The sequence below is a fragment of the Lithobates pipiens genome, unplaced genomic scaffold, assembly GCF_037356315.1.
Source record: "Lithobates pipiens isolate NorthernLeopardFrog02 unplaced genomic scaffold, aLitPip1_a1.2 Scaffold_3, whole genome shotgun sequence".
Lineage (NCBI taxonomy): Eukaryota > Metazoa > Chordata > Amphibia > Anura > Ranidae > Lithobates > Lithobates pipiens.
Window position 1 is genome coordinate 94,738,506 of NW_027507790.1, and position 24,883 is coordinate 94,763,388.

The 24,883-nt window shown below is 41.0% G+C and overlaps 1 protein-coding gene across 4 annotated transcripts in view; it reads right to left on the reverse strand.

The window, feature by feature from the left end:
- Positions 1–911: 911 nt before the first annotated feature.
- NOS1 (nitric oxide synthase 1) overlaps positions 912–24,883 on the reverse strand; it is a 358,775-nt gene continuing 334,803 nt past the window's right edge. For 3 of the 4 annotated variants that reach the window (XM_077462053.1, XM_077462055.1, XM_077462054.1), the window contains exons 24-30: positions 21,923–22,010; positions 21,593–21,714; positions 21,364–21,512; positions 18,678–18,872; positions 13,394–13,512; positions 10,250–10,317; positions 912–9,400 (exon numbers count right to left, since the gene is read on the reverse strand). In XM_077462053.1, the coding sequence (XP_077318179.1) occupies positions 10,293–10,317; positions 13,394–13,512; positions 18,678–18,872; positions 21,364–21,512; positions 21,593–21,714; positions 21,923–22,010 (698 nt within the window). In that variant the 3' untranslated portion in view covers positions 912–9,400; positions 10,250–10,292. The remainder of the gene's footprint in view (positions 9,401–10,249; positions 10,318–13,393; positions 13,513–18,677; positions 18,873–21,363; positions 21,513–21,592; positions 21,715–21,922; positions 22,011–24,883) is intronic. The other variant, XM_077462056.1, reaches the window with a different exon arrangement.

A 24,883-nucleotide genomic window follows, 5' to 3' on the forward strand; every position in this document is an offset into this window, starting at 1 on the left:
AAACTGGGTGCGAGGGCCACATGACAAGACCAGGAGGGCTGGATTCAGCCCGTGGGCCTTGTGTTTGATATATGTGGTTTAGGTTGAAGTTAGGGGTTGGATTTAGGCTGCTGTCGAACCAAAATTAAAAAACTAACCCACAGACCACCAGTGTAAGGGGGGCCTTCTGGCTACCAGGGTGAATGGGCCCTTATTCTACCAACCATCAATTTAATGGGGGCCCCTCCCTACTGAACACCAATTTAAGGGGGCCCTTCTTTAACTGAGAACCATTGTAAAGGGGCCATTCCACTGATCTCCAATATAAGAGGGCCCTTCATCTACTGACTAGCAATGTACAGAAGCGCTATTATTTACACAAATCTGCTCTGGGTGTCAAATATGATAAGTATAATTTATTCTTTAATCACTTATTTATTATTATATCTACAACTTGCAAATCAGGACAAAATACCTTGACAGTAGATATAATTAAGTTTAGTAGGATTTCCCTGGACCTGCAAATATTTACATTGCAAAAACCCAACACATTATTGGGCATAGTTATAAATCAGTTAATGTGACATCTACCAAACATACATTGCAAGTGAATCCTCCTGCTGAATGTATTTTATTATACAGTGAATGATTTACTACCAGTAAATGTTTGGTGAATGTCTCATTTATTGCTTTATAAACATACACTGTATGCTCAATCACTTTTTTGAAGTGTCTATATTATTAAAGATACATAATTTTCAACCCTTTTTTGAAGACAAATCACTTTTAATCACTTTCTGAAGAGTCTGTATTATTGATGATCTATATGTTCACTTTTTTGAAGAGTCCGTATTATTTGAAGGCATGAAGATTTTATTTCATTCCATTATTTTTCAGATTTAAAAATATAAATAAAAAAGGATAACAAAGAATGAGTTAAAGCTCTTTTATTTTCATAGTAGATCTTTTTCAAACAAACATATGCAATGCTGATCCATACCACTGTTAGCTTGGGACTATACAAAGGGTGCATGCTTAGACTACAGTCAAAGTAGAGGTGTAACATACTAGTCCTGCTAACGATGAAGAATGGCCATTAACACCCATGTAAAATTGCAGTTTTGCTTTATTAGAGAGTTTTTTTTTCTTATCTTTTTACTGACGTTAACTTTTTAACTGATCACCTCATCCACTTTCACAAATGTCACAATTTTGGCATTATGCAAACCCCTAAATGTTTTACCATCATAAATGTTTTACCTAAATGTTTTACCATTGAGGAAACAAAGAATATGAATAGATGACCAAGCACATTTATATATTTTTTTCTGTAACTTCCAATGCTTTTGTCAAATGCAGATCCATTAGATTCATAAGAAATCAATTGATATAAATATAGATTTATGAAGATGAGTGAAACACTTATCTCATGTTTTAGGCAGTAGAACGATCTGTTGTCTGCAATTCATACACCCTTTTTTTGCATAGTATAGCAGTATAAGAATTGGTGTTTAGTCTATTTTTTTTCTATTCTTGAATTGTTTGTACCACCCTTAATCCTTGTACTTAAAGGACCACTATATCTAAAATAAAAAAAGTTACAGAAGTCTCATTATGTGAAAAAACTAATAACATTCACAGCTATGTATGTAAAGAGTCTCACATCTGTACAGAAAATGAAATTTGTAATATTTCCATAACTTTTATGTGCAGCTCATTGCTCTACATCACCTAACATTTTAGGCATAACATGGAACATGAAGTCTTCAATGTGTCTTGGAAATGTTGCCCAATACATTTCCACCTTTTAGTTTTTTTATCCACTCTTTTGATAATCTTTTAATACACATATTTATCATGGAAAAGAGTTAAATAATTATTTAGTTGGCTCACTAGATCAGTGTTTCTGTTGGACTGGAGGACTGGAGTTGAGAAACACTGCTCTCAGGGCAACTGATAAGGCAGTACAGCCAGCCCTGTTGTACCGGGCCCGAGCACCATCAGTAAAACAGAGGGGGCCCGGGCAGCTTTATGGTTCATTCCTGCCTAAATGGGATACATTGATTTTACTAGAACCACCCTCCCTCCTACTTGCTATCCATGGCTTGAATTACAGTTCCCTGGGCCCCATCAGGTCAGTAGAGGGGCCCAGGAGGTAAGAGCAGAGGTGAAACTTTTTTCTTTTTTGGGTGTAGGTACATGAAGTCCGGCTGCATGTCCCGCTGCACGTTATAGTCCTGGCTGGCCGCCCACTGCCTATGCTATGTCTTCCCTGATGGAGTGATTCTTTGTACCTCAGCAGGTGAAATAGGTGAATAGTGAAACAAAATCTCATTGATCCACCAAAATCCTTCACCAAAGTGATGTGTGCCAATTCCACTCCCTTAAAAATAAAGCTCACCAGATGCTGTTGCCATTCACTCTCGTGTCTGGCAAATATCACCTTATTAGATGTTATTTAAGAGCCACTTTACATGCCAATCTCCATCCGGATTAATAAAGACACTCTCCACATGTGGGGATAGAAATTGAGACAGAGCCTCCAATAGTGTAAAAACACCTTAAGGTAATCGGTTTATTAAAAGTAATGCACTTAAATCATAAAAGATTCAAAATTGCCTTGTTAAAATTCCAAACATGCCAGGTGACTCAGTGTTGCGATCTCCTCATAGCTACCTTTGTACACATGGAGTCACTGTCTCAGTGTTGCCGTGTAGCCATGTCTGGACACGTTTCGTCACTTCGGACTTTGACACTGTGACGAAGTCCGAAGTGATGAAACGCGTCGCAATTCAACTGCTGTCAGGGTTTTTAAGTGGTTAAAAGAGGTGATGCAACAACTCTTCACAGTCTGCCAAATGTTCTCTGAAGAGCAATCCAAATCACTGTTCAGAGAGGAATAGTGTGAACTAACTCATAAAGACCAAGTGGGGGCTGCATTGATTGGGGGTGTCGGTTTGTAGGTGTGGCTTTGGGGATGGGGCCCCCATCAGGAAGACTGTACGGGGCCCAATGATTTCTAACAGCAGCCTTGACTGTTCTAGATGTCTTCGGTGTGGTTGAAATTGAGTAGGATGCTGGACTGAAAGCTTGGTTAAAAGCATTGTCAGCAGCATGGAGAGTCTTTACAAATGTTCATTTATGAATGAACTTGGAGACACAGAGGGTGATATTCTGTGACCTCAAGTGGATTATGTATATAGATATGTGGGTAACACACAGTCTGATACTTGCCATGTAAAGATGTAAGGAGATCATCAAGCAAGCCTTTACAACAGTAAGGACGCAATGGGGGCTTGACTCCTGTGGGAAACCAGTATAATATGATTCTCTTTAAACTTGGCTTGTGGTAGTGTCAGTGCCCGGTGATTTGCCCAGTACTGGCATATGGGGGACAGGAAGAATTCTGAGACCTGTGCAAGTTCCGACTGCAATAACCTATCTTTCTTTGCCCCCAAGGCACAAGTTCATTTTCATCTACATTTACAGTTGAGCTATCTCTCAAACATTCTATCATATAAAAATAGCCAACTTCAAATTATTATTTGTAAGTAAATTATAGGGACAACATAACAATGTAGGAAATAGTGCAAAGGAAAAATAAAGATCTAAAAAATTCTGAGTTTGCTTTAAGAGAATATATTGGGGGATTTCAATAAATCTGCTGTGCCATGTTTCTGGTGTTACTCGCTTTTGTTAATGTTTGTGCCAACTTCATGAACCATTTGCAACACATTTGGTGCATGTTTTAGACAAGTACATGATTTTGGTGCATTGTGCACCACTTTTAGAATGCATTAGAGACACTTTCACAAAATCTGCCTGCACCAGTCTTTATGAATTCCAAGGATTGTGTTCTTGTATATATTTTATTGATTTATGCCCTAAACTTACCACTTGTAGTCAAAAGGTAGCAAGGTCTATATAGGAGCTTCCGATTTCTGAATGTTGATCTTCAGCTATGTTGTGATTAGCCTGATTAGCCCAGGTTGTCAATAGACCTGAGTAACAGGAGCAATCAGATTAAACATACTTCTTAAGGGCTCAGAAAAGTGGCACAATTCCTTTCACACCCCTAATGAAGGTTGTATCGCCTGGATTAGTCAGGAATACACAGGCTTCATGCATGCGACAACCATGCATGATGGAATTTATTAGAAAGTTTTTAATAGTGTGTCATGGATACAAGAAGTTATATAAAATGTCAGTATGCTTAAAGAATAATCCATAACATTCTCTAAAAAACACTTTCTCTTCTTATTTGTTTATTTTAGTAAACGTTTGCCATTTTTCTTATGCGTATGTACTATCTTATTTACATGTTTAAAAAAAAAAATCTTAACAATAATTTCTTAGGCTCCATGCAAACTGGCTTAAAAAATGTTGCTTCTACAGAAGTCTTGTGTTCTGCCTGCAGAAGCAACTCAATGTTATCCTATGTGTCCATGCATATTAGGATGTTAAGAGGCATATTTTTAGTTTAATGTTTAGGCTTCATGTACACAGGATGTTTTTCAACCTCTCCTTAATTTGACAGCTAGAAACCGGCGTCTAAAAACGTCTGTTTAGCCACGTTTACTCGCGTTTAGCCGCGCTTAGCCTCATTTATAGTTGTTTCTAGGCAGTTGCATTTAGAGGCTTTTTTTTGGAACCAAAAAAAATGCGTTTAGAAGCTGTGTTTGGAGGCATTTCAAATGCCAAATGCATTTCGTTTACAGGCATTTTTCATTTTTGGTTAATTTAAAAAAAATATTATTTTCAAAGGCTTCTAAACGCAAGCACAGCAAAATGCGGCATGTAAACACAGCAAACTAGACGTTTTAAATATGGATTACTATCTGTCAAGTTAAATAGTTCAGAAGAGGTTGTAAAAACATCCCGTGTACATTAAGCCCAATGCCGTGTACACACGGCCGGACTTTTAATCAGCAAAGGTCCAGCGGAACGAATCTGTCGGACAATTCAACCGTGTGTGGGCTTCATCGGACCTTTGCTGTCGAAAAATCAGACGGACTTTAGATTTAGAACATGTTTCAAATCTTTCCGACGGACTCGAGTCCGGTCGAAAAATCAGTTTGTCTGTATGCTAGTCCGATGGATGAAAACCGACGCTAGGGCAGCTATTGGCTACTGGCTATGAACTTAGTTATTCTAGTCCGGTCGTACGTCTAATCTGTTGGACTTTAGTGTGATTGTGTGTGTCCAAGTCCGTTCATTCGGAAAGTCTGTTGGAACTCCGCCGAAACTCAGTCGGGAAGACCATCTGACCTAGTCTGCCGGAAAGTCCGGTCGTGTGTACGCAGCATAGGAGGCAGAAAAAAAACCCTTCTGGTTTGCATTTCTGATTAGAGCTTGGAGGCAGAAAAAACTCTCCTAAACTCATCTAAACTTTATACAAAAAATGCTCTATATGAGTGTTTTTTACTTCCGAGAGAACAGATGTTTTTTAAGCCCAGTGTGCATGGACCCTGAAAATCATTCTGTTACAAATGACGATGGTTCCTAATATTATAACAATTATGTGGAACATTTACAAAAGAAGAAATCCTTTTTAAATATGAAAGCTGAACTCCAGGCATGTGGCTAAAGTTGAACACACAGGTAAGGTACCCATTCTGCCAAAAGATTTCTAATTCTGTTCAGCCATTCTTGTGATTCAGGCACAGGATAATCTGCCCCTGACCTCACTTTTCCCCACTGCAGTGCAGTTTAAATAAGGACCTTCTTCCAGTCTATTGATTGAACAATGAAGGCGCATCATTTTACTGTTGAGATCAACAGCATAAAAAAGTATAACTAAAGGCACAACTTTTTTTTGTTTTGGACAGAGTCGAGAGGAATTAGAACCCCTATTAGGTAATTATTGCTGTCTGTGCCCCCGTTAGGAAGATTCCCCCTCTCTATTTATCTTGTTTACCATTATTATTGAAAGGGAAAATCCAAAATTTTGGGGTTGTCCCCATAAAAGTAATAGAGGGCTAATCTTCCAATGAAGGCACTAGTTCAGACGACCAGGAATGGATTCCCTTATTTTGCCGGGATTTCCTCTCTCTTCCTGTTTAGCTATAGGATAGGAAGTGAAGGTCAATTTCCACAATAGGACACATATGCCAAAATAAAATCTGACAGGGGGCTATAACCCTCTCATGCTCTATCCAAAATAAAAATAAAATGTTTCGGCCTATAGTTTTATTTTAACTCATTCTGTTCTCTAAATTTGCCAGAAAGCAACCAGCATTAGATTGATTGCACTGTGGAATGCAGTAGGGCTGAACTGATGTGTAGCTGGGCATGTCTGTATCTCCTTTTAAATTAAATGTCATTGCAGGAACATGGAGGCTTCCATTACTGGGCATTTATTCTTTAAATGCTGGCTGTCATGCTGATACCTTTAAAGCAGAATTCCATCCAAAAGTGGAAGCTCCACTTATCTGACCCCTCCCACCATCCAGTGCCACATTTGGCACCTTTCAAAGGGGAGCAGGTACTGGTTTTAAAAATACATTTAATGATGATTTTACCAAACATAACAGACATAACTACATTCAAATTGTGTTTTTATATCTGCCTATAGTCCAGCCATAAGACAATGCTGCTATTGCTGAGCATCCAGAAGTATTGGGGTATTATTTGGGTACTTTTGATCAGTGTTACTTTGGATATGATCTGTTTCTTTAACATGTTTTTTCTTTATCTCTTGCTTGCAAGCTCTCTGTGTCTTTGCTCTACCATTTTCTATGAATTGGGCTCTTGAAAGATAGACTGGGTGTTAAGAACGTCACTGCCAAACAGCCAACTTCAATACTTTGACTATTTATATAAAAATGCATAGCTATTTGTCAAGCAAAAGTACTGGTGCATTGTGTTCCGTGTAAATGGGGCAAAATGGAATGTTATGTGGTTTGGGAATATACTGTACCATGGTATGGATACCAGATGGAGCTAAGAATAATAGGAAATAAATATTTATTTCCTGCAATCCTTATCTCCATCTAGTGGCCATAATTCAGTATTTGAAAGAACTACTATATTTCTTATGAATGGATAGCAATAAACTCATTAAAAAAAACAGGAGAACATTTGATTTTGCCCCATTCTCACAAATGTAACAGTCGTTTCGCTGGACGAATAGCTATGCCATTTTTTTTGTTATAAATACCTCTGTATAATTGGTGGCAGGGAAGGCAAGCTAAAACTATTTATTATGAGAGTCTACTGATTCTGTGGCTCGCCATACTCAACATGTAGGAATGGGAACAGCCTCATATTGTAACTTAACAGAAACATCTAGAAAAATATACTGTAGATAGAGCGGTAGAGAAGGGAACTGATCTGGCACTTTGACTTGCAAGTAAGAAATAAAGGATTTTTGAAGAAGAAAATATTATTTTAAATAATGTCATGTTCATTTGTTCATGCATTCATTACTATAATAATATCTATTTCTGTGTGGTTACCCATGCCAAGTGTAACTATGCAATTTAGTAAATAGCTCCGGCGTCAAAATACCAAACTGAACTTATTATGAGAGGCATTTACTGCCATTCCTGATCTCTTCTGTTGCAGGTCATGCTGACTCTCTCACTTCTCTATTTAGTGAGCTGCAGAATCCAAACTAGTATGCAGAAGTCAAGGACTCGTATTCTTGCTCAATGGTTTACTAAATAGAGACTCAACATGAGAATTAGGGATTTTCATTTATTAAACTTGCATTTAGTTTAGTGGTCCTTTAAGCACAATCAGTATTTCTGATGACTGTCAAATTGTAAAAAGTACATACACTTTTGCCGCTTTGTAAGTAGAGTTAAAAATAATCATATCATTTTTTGTTTCAATTAGTACAATAGATATATTGATATATTGCAAACCATCTTCCTCAATTCCCTCCACCATGACTGTATATAGTCATTTTTGAATAAACATATTGTGATACATCAATTAAACACACATATTCTATCTGGTAAAGGACCACTGCAGGGGCCGCTTCAATTACTCTTGCAAATGTTGTAGGCTTTGATGCTATTAGCGAAGATTCCATTTTGTTTTATGCTATATAGCTGTAAAACGTTTGTAACTTTCAGAAATGGTCTCCTAAACTTGGTTCTGAAAATACTGCTGTATCTTTTAAATACAGGCTTCAAATCTTGACTCTTAGCAGATCCCCTCTCATGAAGTAGGTATGAACTGATTCATGTAACCTCATGAACATTTATCTATAAGGAAATCCACATTCAAAACCCTGATAGAAAGCCATATCAAAGGTTTGTAAACACAGGAAACACAAGGGATATTCTGGTTTTGTGGAAATCCCCTTTAAGTCGCAAAATGGTTCTAAGGTATGGCCAAGGCACTCTGCAAACACCACAATCGTACATTGGTGTGACATTACTACAAACCCCCAAGCACTTTGTTTCACTCATTGTAGTAGACGTTTTCTGCAGTCCATTGCTGGGATATAAACCTGTGGGTTAAAAAGACAAATCTAGTTCTAGAATAAATTCTTGGTCCCCAGATTATCATATATTCCATCCATTTTGCTAAGCAGAATCTTCCAGGATACAGACTAGGTCTTTGCCACATTTAGGTGAATTTAAAGCCCTATATTTATGTTGGCAGTCCCCCCGTTATTTCCAAAACATCAATGTCACTTTCAGTGAAAGGGATTGGACATTAGGGGTTGCAGCATGATCTTCTACTAGACTTGGACATAGATATAGAACTTGTACATATCTTTCCACTAGTGTAAATGGCACATGGGAGCCTAAGGTTAATCAGTGTGGACTGAAGAGACATAGCCATCTTATCTTCTTGCATAAAAGGTAACCATTGAATCTCATTAAATAAATGGACATATTTCAGTCCAAACAAAGCAAAGCATGGCCTGAGTAAAATGACAAGATTCATGCACCAGAGAATAGTGTTTTTTCTTTAGATTTTTTTTTTTTGGCATCTCATTATGCCGCTGATTAATTTCAAGCAAAACCATGTCAGTGTGTTTATATTTAAAAACAACTGAAATCCCATAATTACAATGGAATATATATCCTTATATATATGTCCCTCTTACACATATTTATATATTGTTATAAGCACAGGACAAAGACAGCACAGGAAAGCAGGCAGATCGGTGCTCAGTCCAATAAAAAAAGATTAACTTTGCCTCTGATGTTACAAAATCCATCTTGTAAGGGAGGCTTTATATGAGAAGATAAAGCAAATCGGTATATGTGACTCTCCACATTGCTATACAGGTATGGAGGAGTTGTCTTGTGTCATACATGCAGTACACACAGTTTATGTATGTCTCCACAAACAGTGTACATGCAGGTGTGATGGCCATGTGCATGGAGTGTGGGTGCTTCTTGCGTGGCCAGGTGGTCATCTGTGGACAATGAAACATTCCAGTTATGAGCTGAATACCCTAAGAGGAAAAAAAGTAAACAATAGCATGTTAACTTTTTATTTTTATACCTATAACACAAGCTGATTACTTTTCCCCACAAGAAACTAGTATCAAATTAAACCAACCAACCAACTAGAAATCAAATGTAGAAATTAGTAAATTGATGCCAGGAATCTGCATTTTCATATTCTTAAACTCTGAGACTGAATCTCTTTTAATCCAGCTACATGGGGGGGCGAAAATCAGCTGGTTCGGCAGGAACCGGCCCACTTTCAGTCCTTATGTACAGTTGTCTGTTCAACAGAGTGAAGCTGGTCCAACGAATGGCTACTGACAAACAGTCCTGCTGGAAAACCAGCATTCGATCAACTGGTCAGTGTATTGTGGTGGGTGGGGGTTGTGTGGGTGTGGGGTCCCCCTATCAGAATACATTGCTTGTGTTAATAAGGGGATCTGTTGTTTTTTTTTTTTTATTAATTCAACCTGCTGGTTGAATAAAAAAAAACCTGTGTGTACCCAGCTTAAAGTGGAACAGAACTCCACCCAAAAGGGGAAGTTCCGCTTTTTAAAATTTGGCACACTTTTTTTTGCGTGGGGGGTGGGGGGGGGGGTACCTGGTTTTGACCACCTTCCACTCAGATTGCCTAGGTGATCTGGGGGGGGGGGGGGGTCCCAGTGCCCTTTTGGGTGAACGCAGCCCTGGATCCCCGGACAGATGAGTGTCTGTCTATTAAAAGTCAGGAGCTGGGGAACCACTCTAAGCTTAACGTATATGTGAACCCTCAACTTGTAAAACAACCCATTCAGTTTAAAATAGAAATGAAAGGCAAAACATTTGTGTATACATATAAAGAACATTATAAATACCTTTGTTTCCCTTTTTTTATAAGTGATCACATTCCCTCTGTTCTCAGTTGCATAAAGAGCTTAGAGACCTGGAGGAGAAACAGCAGTACACTGAACTACCCAGTGAATGGCTGTCAGGACAAGTCTAATTATCGGAGAAGAGCTGGCTGAGTTCTCAGAACAGACAGAAAACTGACCACGCTGTGCTCTCATGCTTAGTGTGGTGAGTTTTTAATAGTAAAGCAGAGGGACTGGCAGTAACACTAGGTACTTCACACAAAGGAAGCAATACAAAAAGAACATTATATTTTTTGTCATACAAGTACATGGTTCAACAGGCACATATCAGGAATATGAAATGCAGGGTTAACCTATTCTTTAAAAGCGACTCTGCTTGACAAAAAATAATTCCAAAACATAGCTCCAGCCACAAAAGATACTGAATACTTACACTATCTTTGAGTTGTATAGCCTTTGGCAAAGTCTTTAGCATTCAGCAGTGTTGAATGTCTGCATCCCCCACAATGTACTGTGGTTTCTTACAATTGTTCCAATGTCTCTACAGGGCTCAGTAATGTTGTAGGGGCTGGTGGGAATTTACCACTGAGTGTTCTGGGGGATGCAAGGATTAAATACTCCTGGAAGTGATGCCTGAGGCTATACTGTTTAACCACTTGACGACTGCATTATAGCCAAATAACGGCTACAGCACGGCCGGTTAGTTCTGGGAGGCCGCCATATGACAGTTTCCCGTGATTGCGCCCATTTCTGCCAATATCCAGCAACTTCACACAGCCATTGAATAGAGGAATGGACCAACATTCCACAGGCCACAATCAACAACCTGATTAACTGTATGCGAAGGAGATGTGCTGCATTGCGTGAGGCAAATGGTGGTAACACCAGATACTAATTGGTTTTTGGACCCTCCGCCAATACAGTAAAACTGCACATTTTAGAGTGGTCTTTTATTGTGGCTAGCCTAAGGCACACCTGTGCAATAATCATGCTGTCTAATCAGCATCTTGATATGCCACACCTGTGAGGTGGATGGATTATCTCGGCAAAGGAGAAGTGCTCACTAACACAGATTTAGACAGATTTGTGAGCAATATTTAAAAGAGAAATAGGCCTTTTGTATATATAGAAAAAGTCATAGATCTTTGTGTTCAGCTCATGATAAATAGGGGCAAACACAAAAGTGTTGCGTTTATAATTTTGCTCAGTGTATATATATATATATATACAGTCCCTGACAAAAGTCTTGTCGCTTGTGTACAAATTGACCTGAAGTGCCGCTAAAATATATTTCTAATCAAGATTTTGTTACAAGAAATGGGTCATTTTAATCCCAACAGCTTTTGTAATAATCTTTCAGTGCAAAACGAAACGAAACGAAAAGTATTCTAATATTCACAGCTTGGTAAAGCCCATTGAGTAAATTTTTGCTGACATAAGTTTTGTCGCCTTGTTATATGAGCTTCACCTGTGACTAATAATGGATCAATTAGGTCTCAGGTGTGTATAAAAATAACACCAGTACACTAGACCTTCTCAACTGGAACTAGACATCTGCAAACATGCTTAAGATTCACCCGGAGACTAAAGTGTTGATTATGAAGAGGCTGAAGACCAGATCCACTGCTGATGTGGCAGACACTGTCCATGTGTCTCAGCGTCAAGTTCAGAGGATAAAAAAAAGATTTGAAGAGACTGGAGATGTTTTGGACAAGGCCAGGTCAGGCCGACCCCGCAAGACAACTGCTCGAGAGGACTGTTTGTTGGCTCGAAAATCCAAGGCCAGCCCATTTTCCACTGCAGCAAAGCTCCACGAGACCTGGTCACCTGAAGTCCCTGTGTCAACCAAAACAGTTTGTCGGATTCTGTCTCGAAATGGCCTCCATGGTCGAATCAGTGCCCATAAGCCAACATTAAACAAAAGACAATTGAAAAACCGTGTGGCATTTGCCAAGGGCCACAGCCTGCTAAAGGTATGGACTCTGGAAAAGTGGCAGAAGGTGGATTTTTCAGATGAATCTTCTGTTGAATTACACAATAGTCACCGCAAATATTGCAGGAGACCTACTGGAACCCACATGGAACCGAGATTTACCCAGAAAACAGTGAAGTTTGGTGAAGGCAAAGTCATGGTCTGGGGTTACATCCAGTATGGGGGTGTGCGAGGGATCTGCAGGGTGGAAGGCAACATCAATAGTCTAAAATACCAAGAAATCTTAGCGACCTCTTATATTCCCAACCATAAAAAAGGCCAAATTTTGCAGCAGGATGGTGCTCCTTTGCATACTTCCATCTCCACATCAAAGTTCCTTAAGGCAAAGAAGATCAGGATGCTGCAGGATTGGCCAGCCCAGTCACCAGACATGAACATCATTGAGCATATGTGGCACAGGATGAAAGATGAAGCATGGAAGACGAAACCAAAGAATATTGATGAACTCTGGGAGGCATGCAAGACTGTTTTCTTTGCTATTCCTGATGACTTCATCAAAAATGGTATGAATCCTTGCCAAACTGCATGGATGCTGTCCTTCAAGCTCATGGAAGTCATACAAGATATTAAATTTGGATCTCACAGCACCACTACTTCATTTGCTGACATATTTTTGGATTTTCAGTAAAGTTGTTCAATTTCTGTATAGGCGACAAAACTTTTGTCTTGCCAAAATTTGACCCGTCTGTCTTGATTAAATGGTAAATCTTTTTTCAGTGAAACTAATTTATTTCAGTGCATTAAACATCATTTGGGAGGGCTTTAGCTGTTCATATGAGCTATTTCTAACACCAATTGATTAATTAAAAGTCAGGTTAATAGCAAGAGTTTCTACAAAATAGAGAAGCGACAAGACTTTTGTCAGGGACTGTGTATATATATATATATATATATATATATATATATATATATTAATATGAATGATGGAGATCAATAACCCGAAAGTCGATAGAATAATATGCCTGTGAGTTAAGTAAGCAATGGGGGGGGGGGGTTTCTAGGTTAGGAGGGCATTGGAGGGTAGAAAATGAATGCGGCTGATTTACCAAAGCAACTGGGGATCTTTATTTAAGTGAATTTTGAAGATGACGATTTTTGAGTTACTTTACTATTGATTCATACACCAGCAATGATAATAATAGTTTTACACTTACTCATCTGAGTCTTTTTTGCTCTCTTCAATAAATGCAATAGATTCAGATCTGAGACGATTTGTAACTTCATAAGTTCGTAGTGTTACTCCAAAAATATCTTCATGGTATTTATTGTCATCCTAAAATAAAAAACAATAATTGTGTTTCCCATAATTGATTCTATCAAAGTGTTTCTCTTTTAACCATATAAATTTGTTCGATATTGTCAATCCCCTAATTCACATAAAAACATATATAAAAGTCAACTGTATACAATGTCCAGGAAAGTGCACATGTCTTAGGCGTATTTGATAGAGCACAGTAAAAGTGAAACCATTGTGTGCAATGTGTACTAGCCAACCATAATTTTACAGGTGTCACATATGTATGCAGAAAAATGTCTCAGATTAGAATTTGCTGATTAGTGGAATAGTTATTTTACACTGGAACACTGCACTTTTCACCAGTTCATTAAAAAAAAAAAAAAAAAAAAAAAAAAAAAATGGTAATGTTCATAGGATGTACAGGACAATGTTATACCATTGCATGACATCTGCTGGTTGAAATTTGTACTGCAAGTCTTTTTTGGGGTTTATTATTCCAAATTAGGTTTAACTTTTTTTCCTGGACTGACTGATATATACTCATCTGTACATATATTTAACTTTGTTGTTGTTTGTATGTGATCATACAAGTGAGTGGTTTGTTTATTTTCTAACTATTTAAGATCATCTGACATATACCTTCCTTAATGTCACTGTGCTTGTAGGCAGAGTTGTATCCCTATAAATAATAGACTCTGGGGGCTTGCATATCTTTAAGATTCATGTACTCCAATAGACCACTTACCTGTTAGGGTGTCACCATAACCAAACATATAATATATAATTGACGTCATCAGCGTTACATGATGCCACTTGTGGAATGCCCTGTTGACGGGTGACTGGGAGCCATTTTGTGGGCGGCACAGCCACTTGGCGTTGATACTGGAAGACTTGGAAACTATTCGAGGAGCGAATAGTGATTGTTGTTCACAGAAGAAACCAGGATGGAAATCACGGAATTCACAAGTGACACACTGGTGCTTGCTATTATATATGCACGCCTAACCCCAAGAATAATGTACCTAGCATACTGCCTAGATAGGACAGTCTGCTGACTGCAGGGGACCGATGTTGAGTAAAAAATAGCTGACTGTACAAGTTTGAAAGACTGCTTTCTATTGCTCTCTAACACCTGTGCCTGGCTTCTGAAACTGCACTGCTGCTCTATTCTCATACTATGACTAGCTGGCAGACTAACTGTTGCTCTGATACATAGTGACTGCCGCATGTCATCTCAGTAGCTAACACTACTATACTCCAGATATCTAGACCACCATGGCCCACCTAATGGCCCCACTGAGCGAAAGTGACCCCCCCCACTTTGTGATTTACTCAAGGGGATGGCTAGGCTCATCCACCTTACAAACTACTCAGCGTCTGCTACACCCTGTTCTGCTCTATAACTCCCTTGTGACCTCATCCCATGCTTGCCTTTAAGATTTCTCCAGAGCCTCTTCCATCCTCTGGAATGCTCTACCCCAATCTGTCTGACTTTCTCCTACTTTATACACTTTCAGATGATCCCTGAAAACTCAACTCTCCAGAGAAGCTTATCTGACCCCCATCTAACAATTGTACATTTATTTTCTCCATCAGCACATTCCCAACAGTTAGTACAGTTAGTACCCATTACCAATTCACATGGGGGGAGGCTGGGATCTGGGGGTCCCCTTGTTAAAGCAGGCTTCCAGATTCTGATAATCCCCCCATCTGCAGACCCCCACAACCACCAGACAAGGGTTTTGGGGATGAGGCCCTTGTCCCCATCAACATGGGGACAAGGTGCTTTGGGGTGACTCTCGCCCCCCCTTTTGCTGTGGCCTGCCAGGTTGCGTGCTCAGATAAGTGTCTGGTATGGATTTTGGGGGGACCCCTACGCCATTTTTAAAAAAATTTGGCTGCAGGGTTCCCCTTAAAATCCATACCAGACCTGAAGGGTAGGACCTGGGTCCCCAAACACTTTTTAAGACAATAACTTGCATATAAGCCTTTAAAATTAGCACTTTTGGTTTTTCATGTTAGTGTCCCATAGACTAACGAGGTTCCATGGCTTTTGAATTTGCCACGAACACCGCATAATGTTTGTTGTTCACTGACCATCCGAACAACCAAAGTTTGGCCTGAACTTATGCTCGGGCTGAACTGTTCACCCATTCCTAGAAATTTGGCGTTTTATATTGTAGGTTTGTAATTCTTAGTAAGAACACACTTAAATCTGTCCAAACTAGAGTCTAGTAGACATCCTGGGTATGATAAAGTTTTAAACATGAAATCATAAATTATACATAATAAATAACTATAAATAATTATAAAAAATAATAATAATATAATAATAATAAAATGAATTGCTCAATTCTGCAAGTGTTCTAATTTACTATCGCTGTTTTCTAGCTGGTCTAAAACCACTTTTGATGTAAAGGTACACTTTTTGGTTGAGATTGGACAATCTCAAGTTTTCAGGCAGAAAGAACAGAATAATATAAAAGTCCATGCAGGGCACTGGACAAAGCACTAGGGACAAAAGGGAGGTGAAATGATTTGATACAGTAATGTAATCTATAAGATTACAGTGTACTGTATGTGTTATGTTTTGTGTACTTTTTGAATTTGCCTCCGGGCTCCGCCCCCATGCGTCACGTCGCTTGCAGGGAACGGAGCCAGCACACAGAGCTTCAGGCGGAAGACACATCCCACAGACACAGCAGGGGGACATTGCAGGATCCTGGTGACAAGGTAAGTATTCTGTACCAGAATCCTGAGATGCAATCCCGAGTGTAGCCCGGGGTTACCACTAATGGTACTGAAATTTAACCCTGAGACACACTCAGGATTACCACCAGGGAGGTTAATGCTTTGCAGGGTACCACATCAAGTAGGAGATTATCACTGAGCTCTACTCCCCAGGGGCTTTACACACACTAGTTCCCACTTTAAATCATACTGGTCTTGTACCATAGTTGCTACTTTCAAGCAATAATTATCGTGGGACAACCTGTGTGTGTGTATTAACATTTGGCATCTGGGCGACAACAAGATTTTCTGTGTTTTGCGTTTTATGTTTGTGCTGTGTGAACCATAACTCATGGTGCTTTGTGTTGATCTGAATGACCCTGCGAAGCTGGGAGTAAACTGTTTTTAGTGCAGAATAAGTTTTGATATTTAGCCATGAATATAGTCTACATTTTTTATCATTGAACCCTATTATAATTTTGTTTTCACTAAAGTAACCCTGTTGGTTTCCCCCGGTAGTCTTTTACCAAGGTTTTGTATTAGAGTTCTATCCCTACTTAAGGTATTTGTTGTAATTTAAAGGAGTAATGTGCTTGTTCTATGATGTGTTTTCCCTTGTATGACTCACTGCTGGCTTCTGAAGTTGTTTATAAAGGACGAGTCAGACCTCATGGATGTGCATGGATGGAAAATAGAAAGAAAGGACAGCCTGTGTTGGAATGTAAGTTGCAATTGCATCAGAGTTCCCCTTAGCAGGACCCTATTGGAGTTGGGGACAGCACAGCCATAAATAGTGTAACGTTTGTTAAAGAATGGGATGGCATGTAATTGAAGATAACTATATACATCAGTTGTACTACACTAAAGATGTAAACAATATAATTTTTCATTAAAAGCAATAATTGTTTAAGAAGAACTATCTGGTCTGATTTACTTGGGGAAGAGGAAGCAAGTGTGTCCCCTGTAGTGTATTCATAGTGTATCAAAACATCTGGGGAGTGAAAAGTACCAGTTCAGGTTAACCCTAAGAGTTATGCAATGAAATATGTTACAACAAATTTAACCCTGGTGGTTAAGAAGCAAGAGGTGAATTACAGTTAACCCTTGGGGTTATAATTGCTGGAAAAAGAAGCAGCCAGTTTGGGGTGTGTAGGTCAAGTAAGACGGACATGAGGCAATCTATTGCGTGGCAGGGTGCCTATCCTAGGGGTTGCTATGGTATGGAATCCTCGTATAGACTAAGCCTTTCCATTTGGGCCTGGCTAACTGAATACAAGGCCCTGTGGGCAATGCAGTGGCATTACTCTTTGCTGTTAAGGCTGGACAGCAGTAAGCGTACAAGTGAATGTCGCGAAGAACTGGTGGAATGTGATTAGTGTCCAGCACTATACTCCTCAAAATGTCTCTTTAGACAATTTCAGGACAGGGGTCACTGGCAGGGTAGAAGAGGTTATCCTTGTGTGTGTGTGGGGCCTGGTGAAGAAGCATGGCCTCTAGCACAGGAGGACAGTAGGTTTGTGATATGGAGAGTAAATCAGAGAGTATTGGAAGATCAGAAGTAGACAGTAGAACATGTAACATAAACAGCAGAAAAGTGGTGGCTTTTGTGATGGGTAGACCATGACGGCATCAGTATGATTGGAGATTGGAGACCAGAGTGCAGTGTTGGTGGGAGTAGGAAGGAAAAGGCAATGCGAGCACATCACACAGGAGGGGGACTGAATCAGTGGCTGGATATTGTGGCCCTGCGGGGGAAGAGACCGGTTGTTGGGCAATGGAAAGAGAAATTAAAAGGCTGGTTCCTTCCATCGGATCTATAATATGACATGGAGCGGTCACCTGGCTGCTTGAATTTCTTGCCCGTCCTTGTTCTCTGAACCCCCAGTCAGTCTGTCCTCCGAGCCTGGGAGTGGTGAGGATGTTTAAGGTTTAAGGAATCCAGGTGTTCCAGGCGCTGGGAAGCGCCAGGAACGCTTTGCTCGCTGTTCCTGGTGTCTTGCTGCTTTCCTTTCCTGCAGCCTCTGTCTCCTTGGCCATTCGCTCATACTATGTATACCGGGTGATGTCACTCTGCCCAACCCTTGAGGCCTTCACTGTCCCACTCCTCGCACTAGCTGTCACTGGCCCTGCTAAACTATGTACACGTGCGAACAGGGCTGGCCGCCGGTGCTAGGATAAGGACTGAGTGGGAAATCCCTGATCTGATCCCTGATTCTGTGTGCTCCCCCCCCCCCCCCCGCCCCTTCCTGTGGATGCCCATGGAAGTGGTTGTATAGTTTTTGCACTAATGTAGTAAATTATACCGCATTTAAATTTCTACTAGTGAAACAAGTTGTTTGTTTCATCATTATAGACAGCTTGAACTTTAAATATATATATAGTTTAACATTGATGTAAAGTAATGGTTTAAGGTGGAATATTAACATGCCACTGATGTACTTTATTCATTAAGTTTTTGCACTTGCACTTACCCTCAGTTTGCTGATGAAAGCTCCAGCCTCTTCAGTGGTCATATTGCCACGCTGCTTTACAATATACTGAAGACTTTTAAGAACATCACCAGCCATAGTGACATCACCACACACATATATGTGTCCTCCCTGCTCCTTCAGTGCTTTGAACGTTACCTCCGACAGCTGTTCACGTAGGACGTCCTGTACATATTTCTGTAATTCAATGTAAGATGCTGTAAGTTTACTTAACTTAAGGATTGTAAAGCAATAGTATATTTAGCTTTATGTTATTTTCTTACTCTACTTACACTCATAGATCTTTTTCTCTCAGCCTGCCGTTACATAGCTCATATAGACAAATCTGCAGTGCTGGCTATTTTGTTCTGACAGCTAGTGCTGGCTGCATGCAGACTGGATGCAGCCATTATTTAGCCATCAATTTTCTCTCTGGCTTCTTTGATTTTTTAGTTGAAGGATGTCGGGCGGGAGGGTATTGACAGTGCCACCCACTAAGCAAATTTTGTGCGGTTCATCAAGAACCAGTCAAAATGTCCTCAGTGTATGGCCAGTTTTATACACAAGGACCATTCATGAACTGTTGCTGAAAATGATATCTGTTAAGTGTGCTTAGCACACATATTTAATGTTCTATTGCTTTATGATGAATGTTCTTTTGAATGACCAAACTGTCTCACTGGGTAATTCAGAAAATATTTTTCAAGTATTACAATGGGGTAAATTTTACTAAAACTAGAGCACTCAGAATTTCAGAATCTGGAGCATCTGTGTTTGGTAGCCAAGTTGATCTAAACCATGGACACTGTAGAGCCTGTTCCAGGCCTACCTTCAGCCACTTGCACGGTGGTCTGGAGGAATGTTTCTTTAAAGTTACTGTGAATGTTACTTTATCCAGTGGGGGTTGCCACTTAGGACATGTATGCATGCCAGAAACCTGTACAGATACAGGAACTGCCCCTTCTGCATCATCAAAGAGGAAACTGCTTTTCGCGTTTTCTAGGATTGCCCCTTTTCACAAGACCCGTTGAGATCCTTAGAACCAGAGCTCAAGGGTTTTGTACCACAGACACCATCACACACTTTGGTGTGTTAAATGGACTATTCTGTGGGACCTTTACCCAGGGGGATATTGATGTAGCCTGGCAGGTAATGTTTAAGGATGCTTTGTGGTGCGCCGGAAAGCACCTCATCCACCAGTAGGAGAGGATGTCCACTGAGGACTGTCATAGACTGGTCCACAGTCTGCTCAGAAACTATACCCCGATGGATTTCAAGGAGGAAGATGATGTCTAAAGATGTTTCCTTCACCCACTCTGCCTTGTGTGTCTTTGTGCTTTTAATAAAACTTTGGGCCTGTGAACTCTTTTTCCCTCCCTTATTCCTCTTCCCTATCCCCCATCACACCTGTTGCTTATTGAATTATATTAAATATGTTTGAAATGTTGCATGCCTTGTTTTCAGTCACGATGCCATGTAGGTCATGCTGGATAGGGGTCTAACTCAGGCACTGCATGTCAGACATTACGCCGCTAGTTCAGTAATGTGTTTTAGTAATGCTTTTGGGGTAAGTGATGTCATGCATGTGGTGTTTTGGGGAACTTCACTCCACACAACACTTTAGGCACCATACCGCAAGGGGGGAATGTATTTATTGTATTATTGGAACTGTATTGTAATGTGGTCTATTTATGTGCTGTGTTGCAGTACAGGGTGAAATGTACCCCTATTAAGTATTTTGTTTTATATATATATATTTTATATTATACTTTATATAAAATAAAGTATATATTTTCAAAAACATAAAATAAAACCAGCTTTTAACATCAGCTTGTTCAATTAAGCCTTAGCAATAAAACCTGGAAGCTGACTGGTTTTGATTTTGTACTCTCCAGCTTTAGTAAAAAAAAGACATAGATTTAGCACACATTGTTGGGGTTGGTTTACTAAGTAGAGAATGTTCACAAAGTGAATGCTTACTTAGTAAATAACAGTCAAGCTGTATTCATTTCAATGAGCCAATCCTGTGCTAGAAAAAAAATCCTGTTTTTTCCCTTGCTTGCATATAATTGGGTATTGAAAATGAACACTGGTAAACCTTGTTTAGTTACATTCACTTTGAAATGTGAACATACATTTTGCAAAATGAACATTGACTTTGGTAAATTAATAGCTTCTACGTCAGGGGTCTCCAAACTTTACGGGCCAATGTACTGTTCTTCAGGGATTAGGGGGGCCAGACTGTGGCCAGTGGAAGTATAAAATGCCTAGCATCAGTGCCCCATCATTTATTTTAATAAGAGGAATAGTGTCCCATTGTTGATATTAATGAGAAGAATATTGCCTCAATTATGGTGTCAGTAGGGGAAATGGTACTCCATCATTGGTGTTAGTAGGAGGAATAGTGCCCCAAGGGCCAGATAAAGGCAAGCAAGGGGCCACATCCAGCCCCAGAGCCACAGTTTGGTGACCACTGTTCTACATCTTTAGTAAATCCACTCCAATGTTCTCAATTATGAACACTCCGGAACTGCTAAAAACTCTTAATAGCTCTGTATAAAGCTAACATTTTTTGCTGGCTCACCCTTTGTCAGTGAGTAAATGTGCTCCCCCAAACACATACATTTTACCTCCTGTATTCACAAGTTTTTACCTCAGTTAAAGGTATGGCGAGTGCTGTAACACATACCTTTGGTTTATTTGGTTCCCGGGAATAAGCTGTGTACAATTCTTTAAACACCCCTTTGTTTTTGGCAAGCATAGCCTCATCTTTGTAGATGTGATCAATTTTTGATTCCCGGCACCCAAAGACAAGTATCATTGGACAAGGTTTCAATCCTAAAGGAAAAAAAAACAATAAATAAAGTTGTAGCAATGTATATATGTAGTATATAGACCTAATGGTTTCAAAAACTCACCTTTATGCTGAATATCGTAGAGGCGTTGTTGCCAGAAGCTCCTAAAAGGAGCTATGCCAGTGCCTGGACCAATGAGGATGCATGGCACATGGGGATCTTGTGGCATTTGGAAATTTGGAGCTCTAAGCAGAGAAATAATAGTGAGACAGGTTACTATATTACTTAAGTATGGAATACCTTCAATGGAGTGATCTATTCTGTTTATGTGTCGGTATTATGAAATGGATTGTATATAAAAATGGCATTGAGCTTTACAAATGAGGAAAAAGCTTAATGTAGTAGCTTTTTAACAACTGTTTGTCAGACAACTGCAGTTATTCTATACCTTACCCTCTTACAAAGCATGGAACCACTTCATCTGGTTGTATTCTGTTTAGCCAGGAGGAGCTGACACCATGATGTATGGGACCATCACCATCTGAAATATGATAATGCATTAAATGAACAGTAGCGTCAGCTTACAATATATTTATACAAATAAACTGGCGAGTCTATGGTACTCTGTAATGACCATGACTCTAGCAATCTTTTCGATGGTGGCAACTCAGCAGCAGCAGTATCACTGAGAAAGCAAAGAGATAATTTACTTGCCTTTGTAGAGGTATTTCTTTACTTTCTCAACCAGCAAAGTGTCATTCCATTGTTGCTCCATCACCAGCAGCATTTCAGCCAACAAGGAAACAATGCTATAGGAGCAGGTGAGTACTCTTTAGGGATCCTGTTGCTGACGTGTTGCCATCAGCAATAGGATCATTAATGTGACACCTTTATCACAAAATGGCATATAAAGTCCTTACAATTTACAAAAAACGAATGAACCACTTTGCAGATCTACCTCAGTAAGCATTTTTCTTTTCCCTTCACTCTCTGGTTGTGTTTCCTGCATTCTAATGCCACGTACACACGATCAAACAATCCGGTGGAAAAGTCTGGCAAACTCAAGTCCGCTGGACAATCCGCACGTGTGTAGTCTCCGGCTGACTTTTTTTACCCAAAAGTACGGCGGACTTAGAAAGTAGTTTTGCACTCCAATCTTACTGCCGGACTCGCATTTCGGCGGACAATCCAGACGTGTGTGTGCCAGTCCGCCGTACTTTTGAAATAAACTGACTTTTCCCGCCCGGAGAAAAGTCCGCTCATTTTGAGCGTGTCTCCAGTTGGCCGGGGCCAGCGAAGGAGGCGTCCCGTCCCGGCGTGGGGGTCCCCCCTAGGTCCACATCAGACCCTTATCCGAGCTACCCGGCCGGCCAGGAAAGGGGGTGGGGACGAGCGAGTGCCCCCCCTCCTGAGCCGTACCAGGCCGCATGCCCTCAACATGGGGGGGTGCCTTGGGGAAGGGGAAGCCGCGCGGCCCCCCCACCCCAATGCACCTTGTCCCCATGTTGATGAGGACAAGGGCCTCTTCCCGACAACCCTGGCCATTGGTTGTTGGGGTCTGCGGACGGGGGCTTATTCTTCTGTTCTTTTCTTCTCTTCAGATGTTGCCTCGTCGATGTCTCTGCTCACAATGACGGGGACACGGCGCGGGGCGACTTATATAGGGACATCGCCGGATGATGTCCCCGCCTATTATGATGTCACAGTCCCAGCATCCTCTGGGACTGTGACATCATAATAGGCGGGGACATCATCCGGCGATGTCCCTATATAAGTCGCCGCGCGCCGTGTCCCCGTCATTGTGAGCAGAGACATCGACGAGGCAACATCTGAAGAGAAGAAAAGAAGAGAACAGAAGAACAGAAGACAGCGACAGCAGCGCCAGAAGACCGGGCCACCGCCTGTAAAAGAGCTAGAAGAAGGCGCAGTGGCCTGGCAAGAAGAACTGAAGAGGGGGACAAGACCCCCGAAGAGGGGGACAAGACCCCCGAAGTCGGAAGAAGAGGGCGGCGGCGAAGAACAAAGCCGGGCTCCTCCGCTAGCAAAAGAGCTAGCAGAAGATAGCGGAGGAGTCCAGCGAGAAGACCCCCGAAGACGGACAGAAGACCCCCCGGAGCTGTGCAATAAACTATTTTAACCCCTGTGTGTTGTGTTTTTTTAAACTTTTTTTCACAGGTGACATAGCGTGGGGGGCCGGTATCCGGGGGCCCCCTTATTAAAGGGGGGCTCCCAGATTCCGATAATCCCCCCGCCCGCAGACCCCGACAACCAACGGCCAGAGTTGTCGGGAAGAGGCCCTTGTCCTCATCAACATGGGGACAAGGTGCTTTGGGGTGGGGGGGGCCACGTGCCCCCCTTTCCCAAGGCACCCCCCATGTTGAGGGAACATGGCCTGCTACGGCTCAGGAGGGGGGGCACTCGGGGGGGGCACTCGCTCGTCCCCACCCTCTTTCCTGGCCGGCCGGGTAGCGTGCTCGTATAAGGGTCTGATGTGGACCTAGGGGGGGAGCCCCATGCCGATTTTTCCCCTTTAAGTCCATACCAGGTAACGGGGCCAGCGACGCCTCCTTCGCTGGCCCCGGCTACCTGGAGACGCTCTCAAAATGAGCGGACTTTCCTCCGCGTGTGTGGGCGAGTCCGTTCATTTCAAAAGTACGGCGGATAGTCCGGCGGACTTAGTACGCCGTATTAGTCCGCTGAAAAAGTGCCGTGTGTGGGCAAGTAGCCCGTTTGGAGAGTCCGGCGGTAAGTCTGTCAGACTAAGTCCGCCAGATAGTTGGCTACGTGTGTACGCGGCATAAGTGAACCAAATGGGCTTGGCTTACACAATAGTATACAGGCAGTCCCCAGGTTGCAAACAAGATTCTGTAGGTTTATTCTAAAGTTGAATTTGTATGTAAGTTTGCACAGGTACATTTTTTAAGTTTAAATCCAGCCCAGAAAAAATATTTTTAAATTTTTTGGATATCATAGGGAAGGGTTAACACCCCCGTAACATTTGTGTTGCTGTCTGTGCCCCTATTCAGAAGATTTCACCTCGCTTTCTATCTTTCTTTGGATTTTGAAAATTTTGAGTTGTTGTGGAAACAAGGATTGGTGATAAAGCTTCAGGAGACACCTTTTTCCCATGAGAATTCTTACAGGAGTGAATTTCCCTTCCTAGGGGTAGATTTCCTCTCACTTCCTGTTGTCTCCATCCATTTGTAAGTAGGAGTTGGATGTTTGTAACTCGGGACTGCCTATAGTGTGAACACAGGGTTGATGTTCTAAAACACTACATTTTATATACGTAAATTGTACATATTTATATTCATGGATTATTATTGCCACTCTCTGCTCATTGCTCCGCCAAAATATGAATGGCATCACTGCTGTTCGAGCATGCATAATGTAAGGGATCTTCCCGGGGTAGGG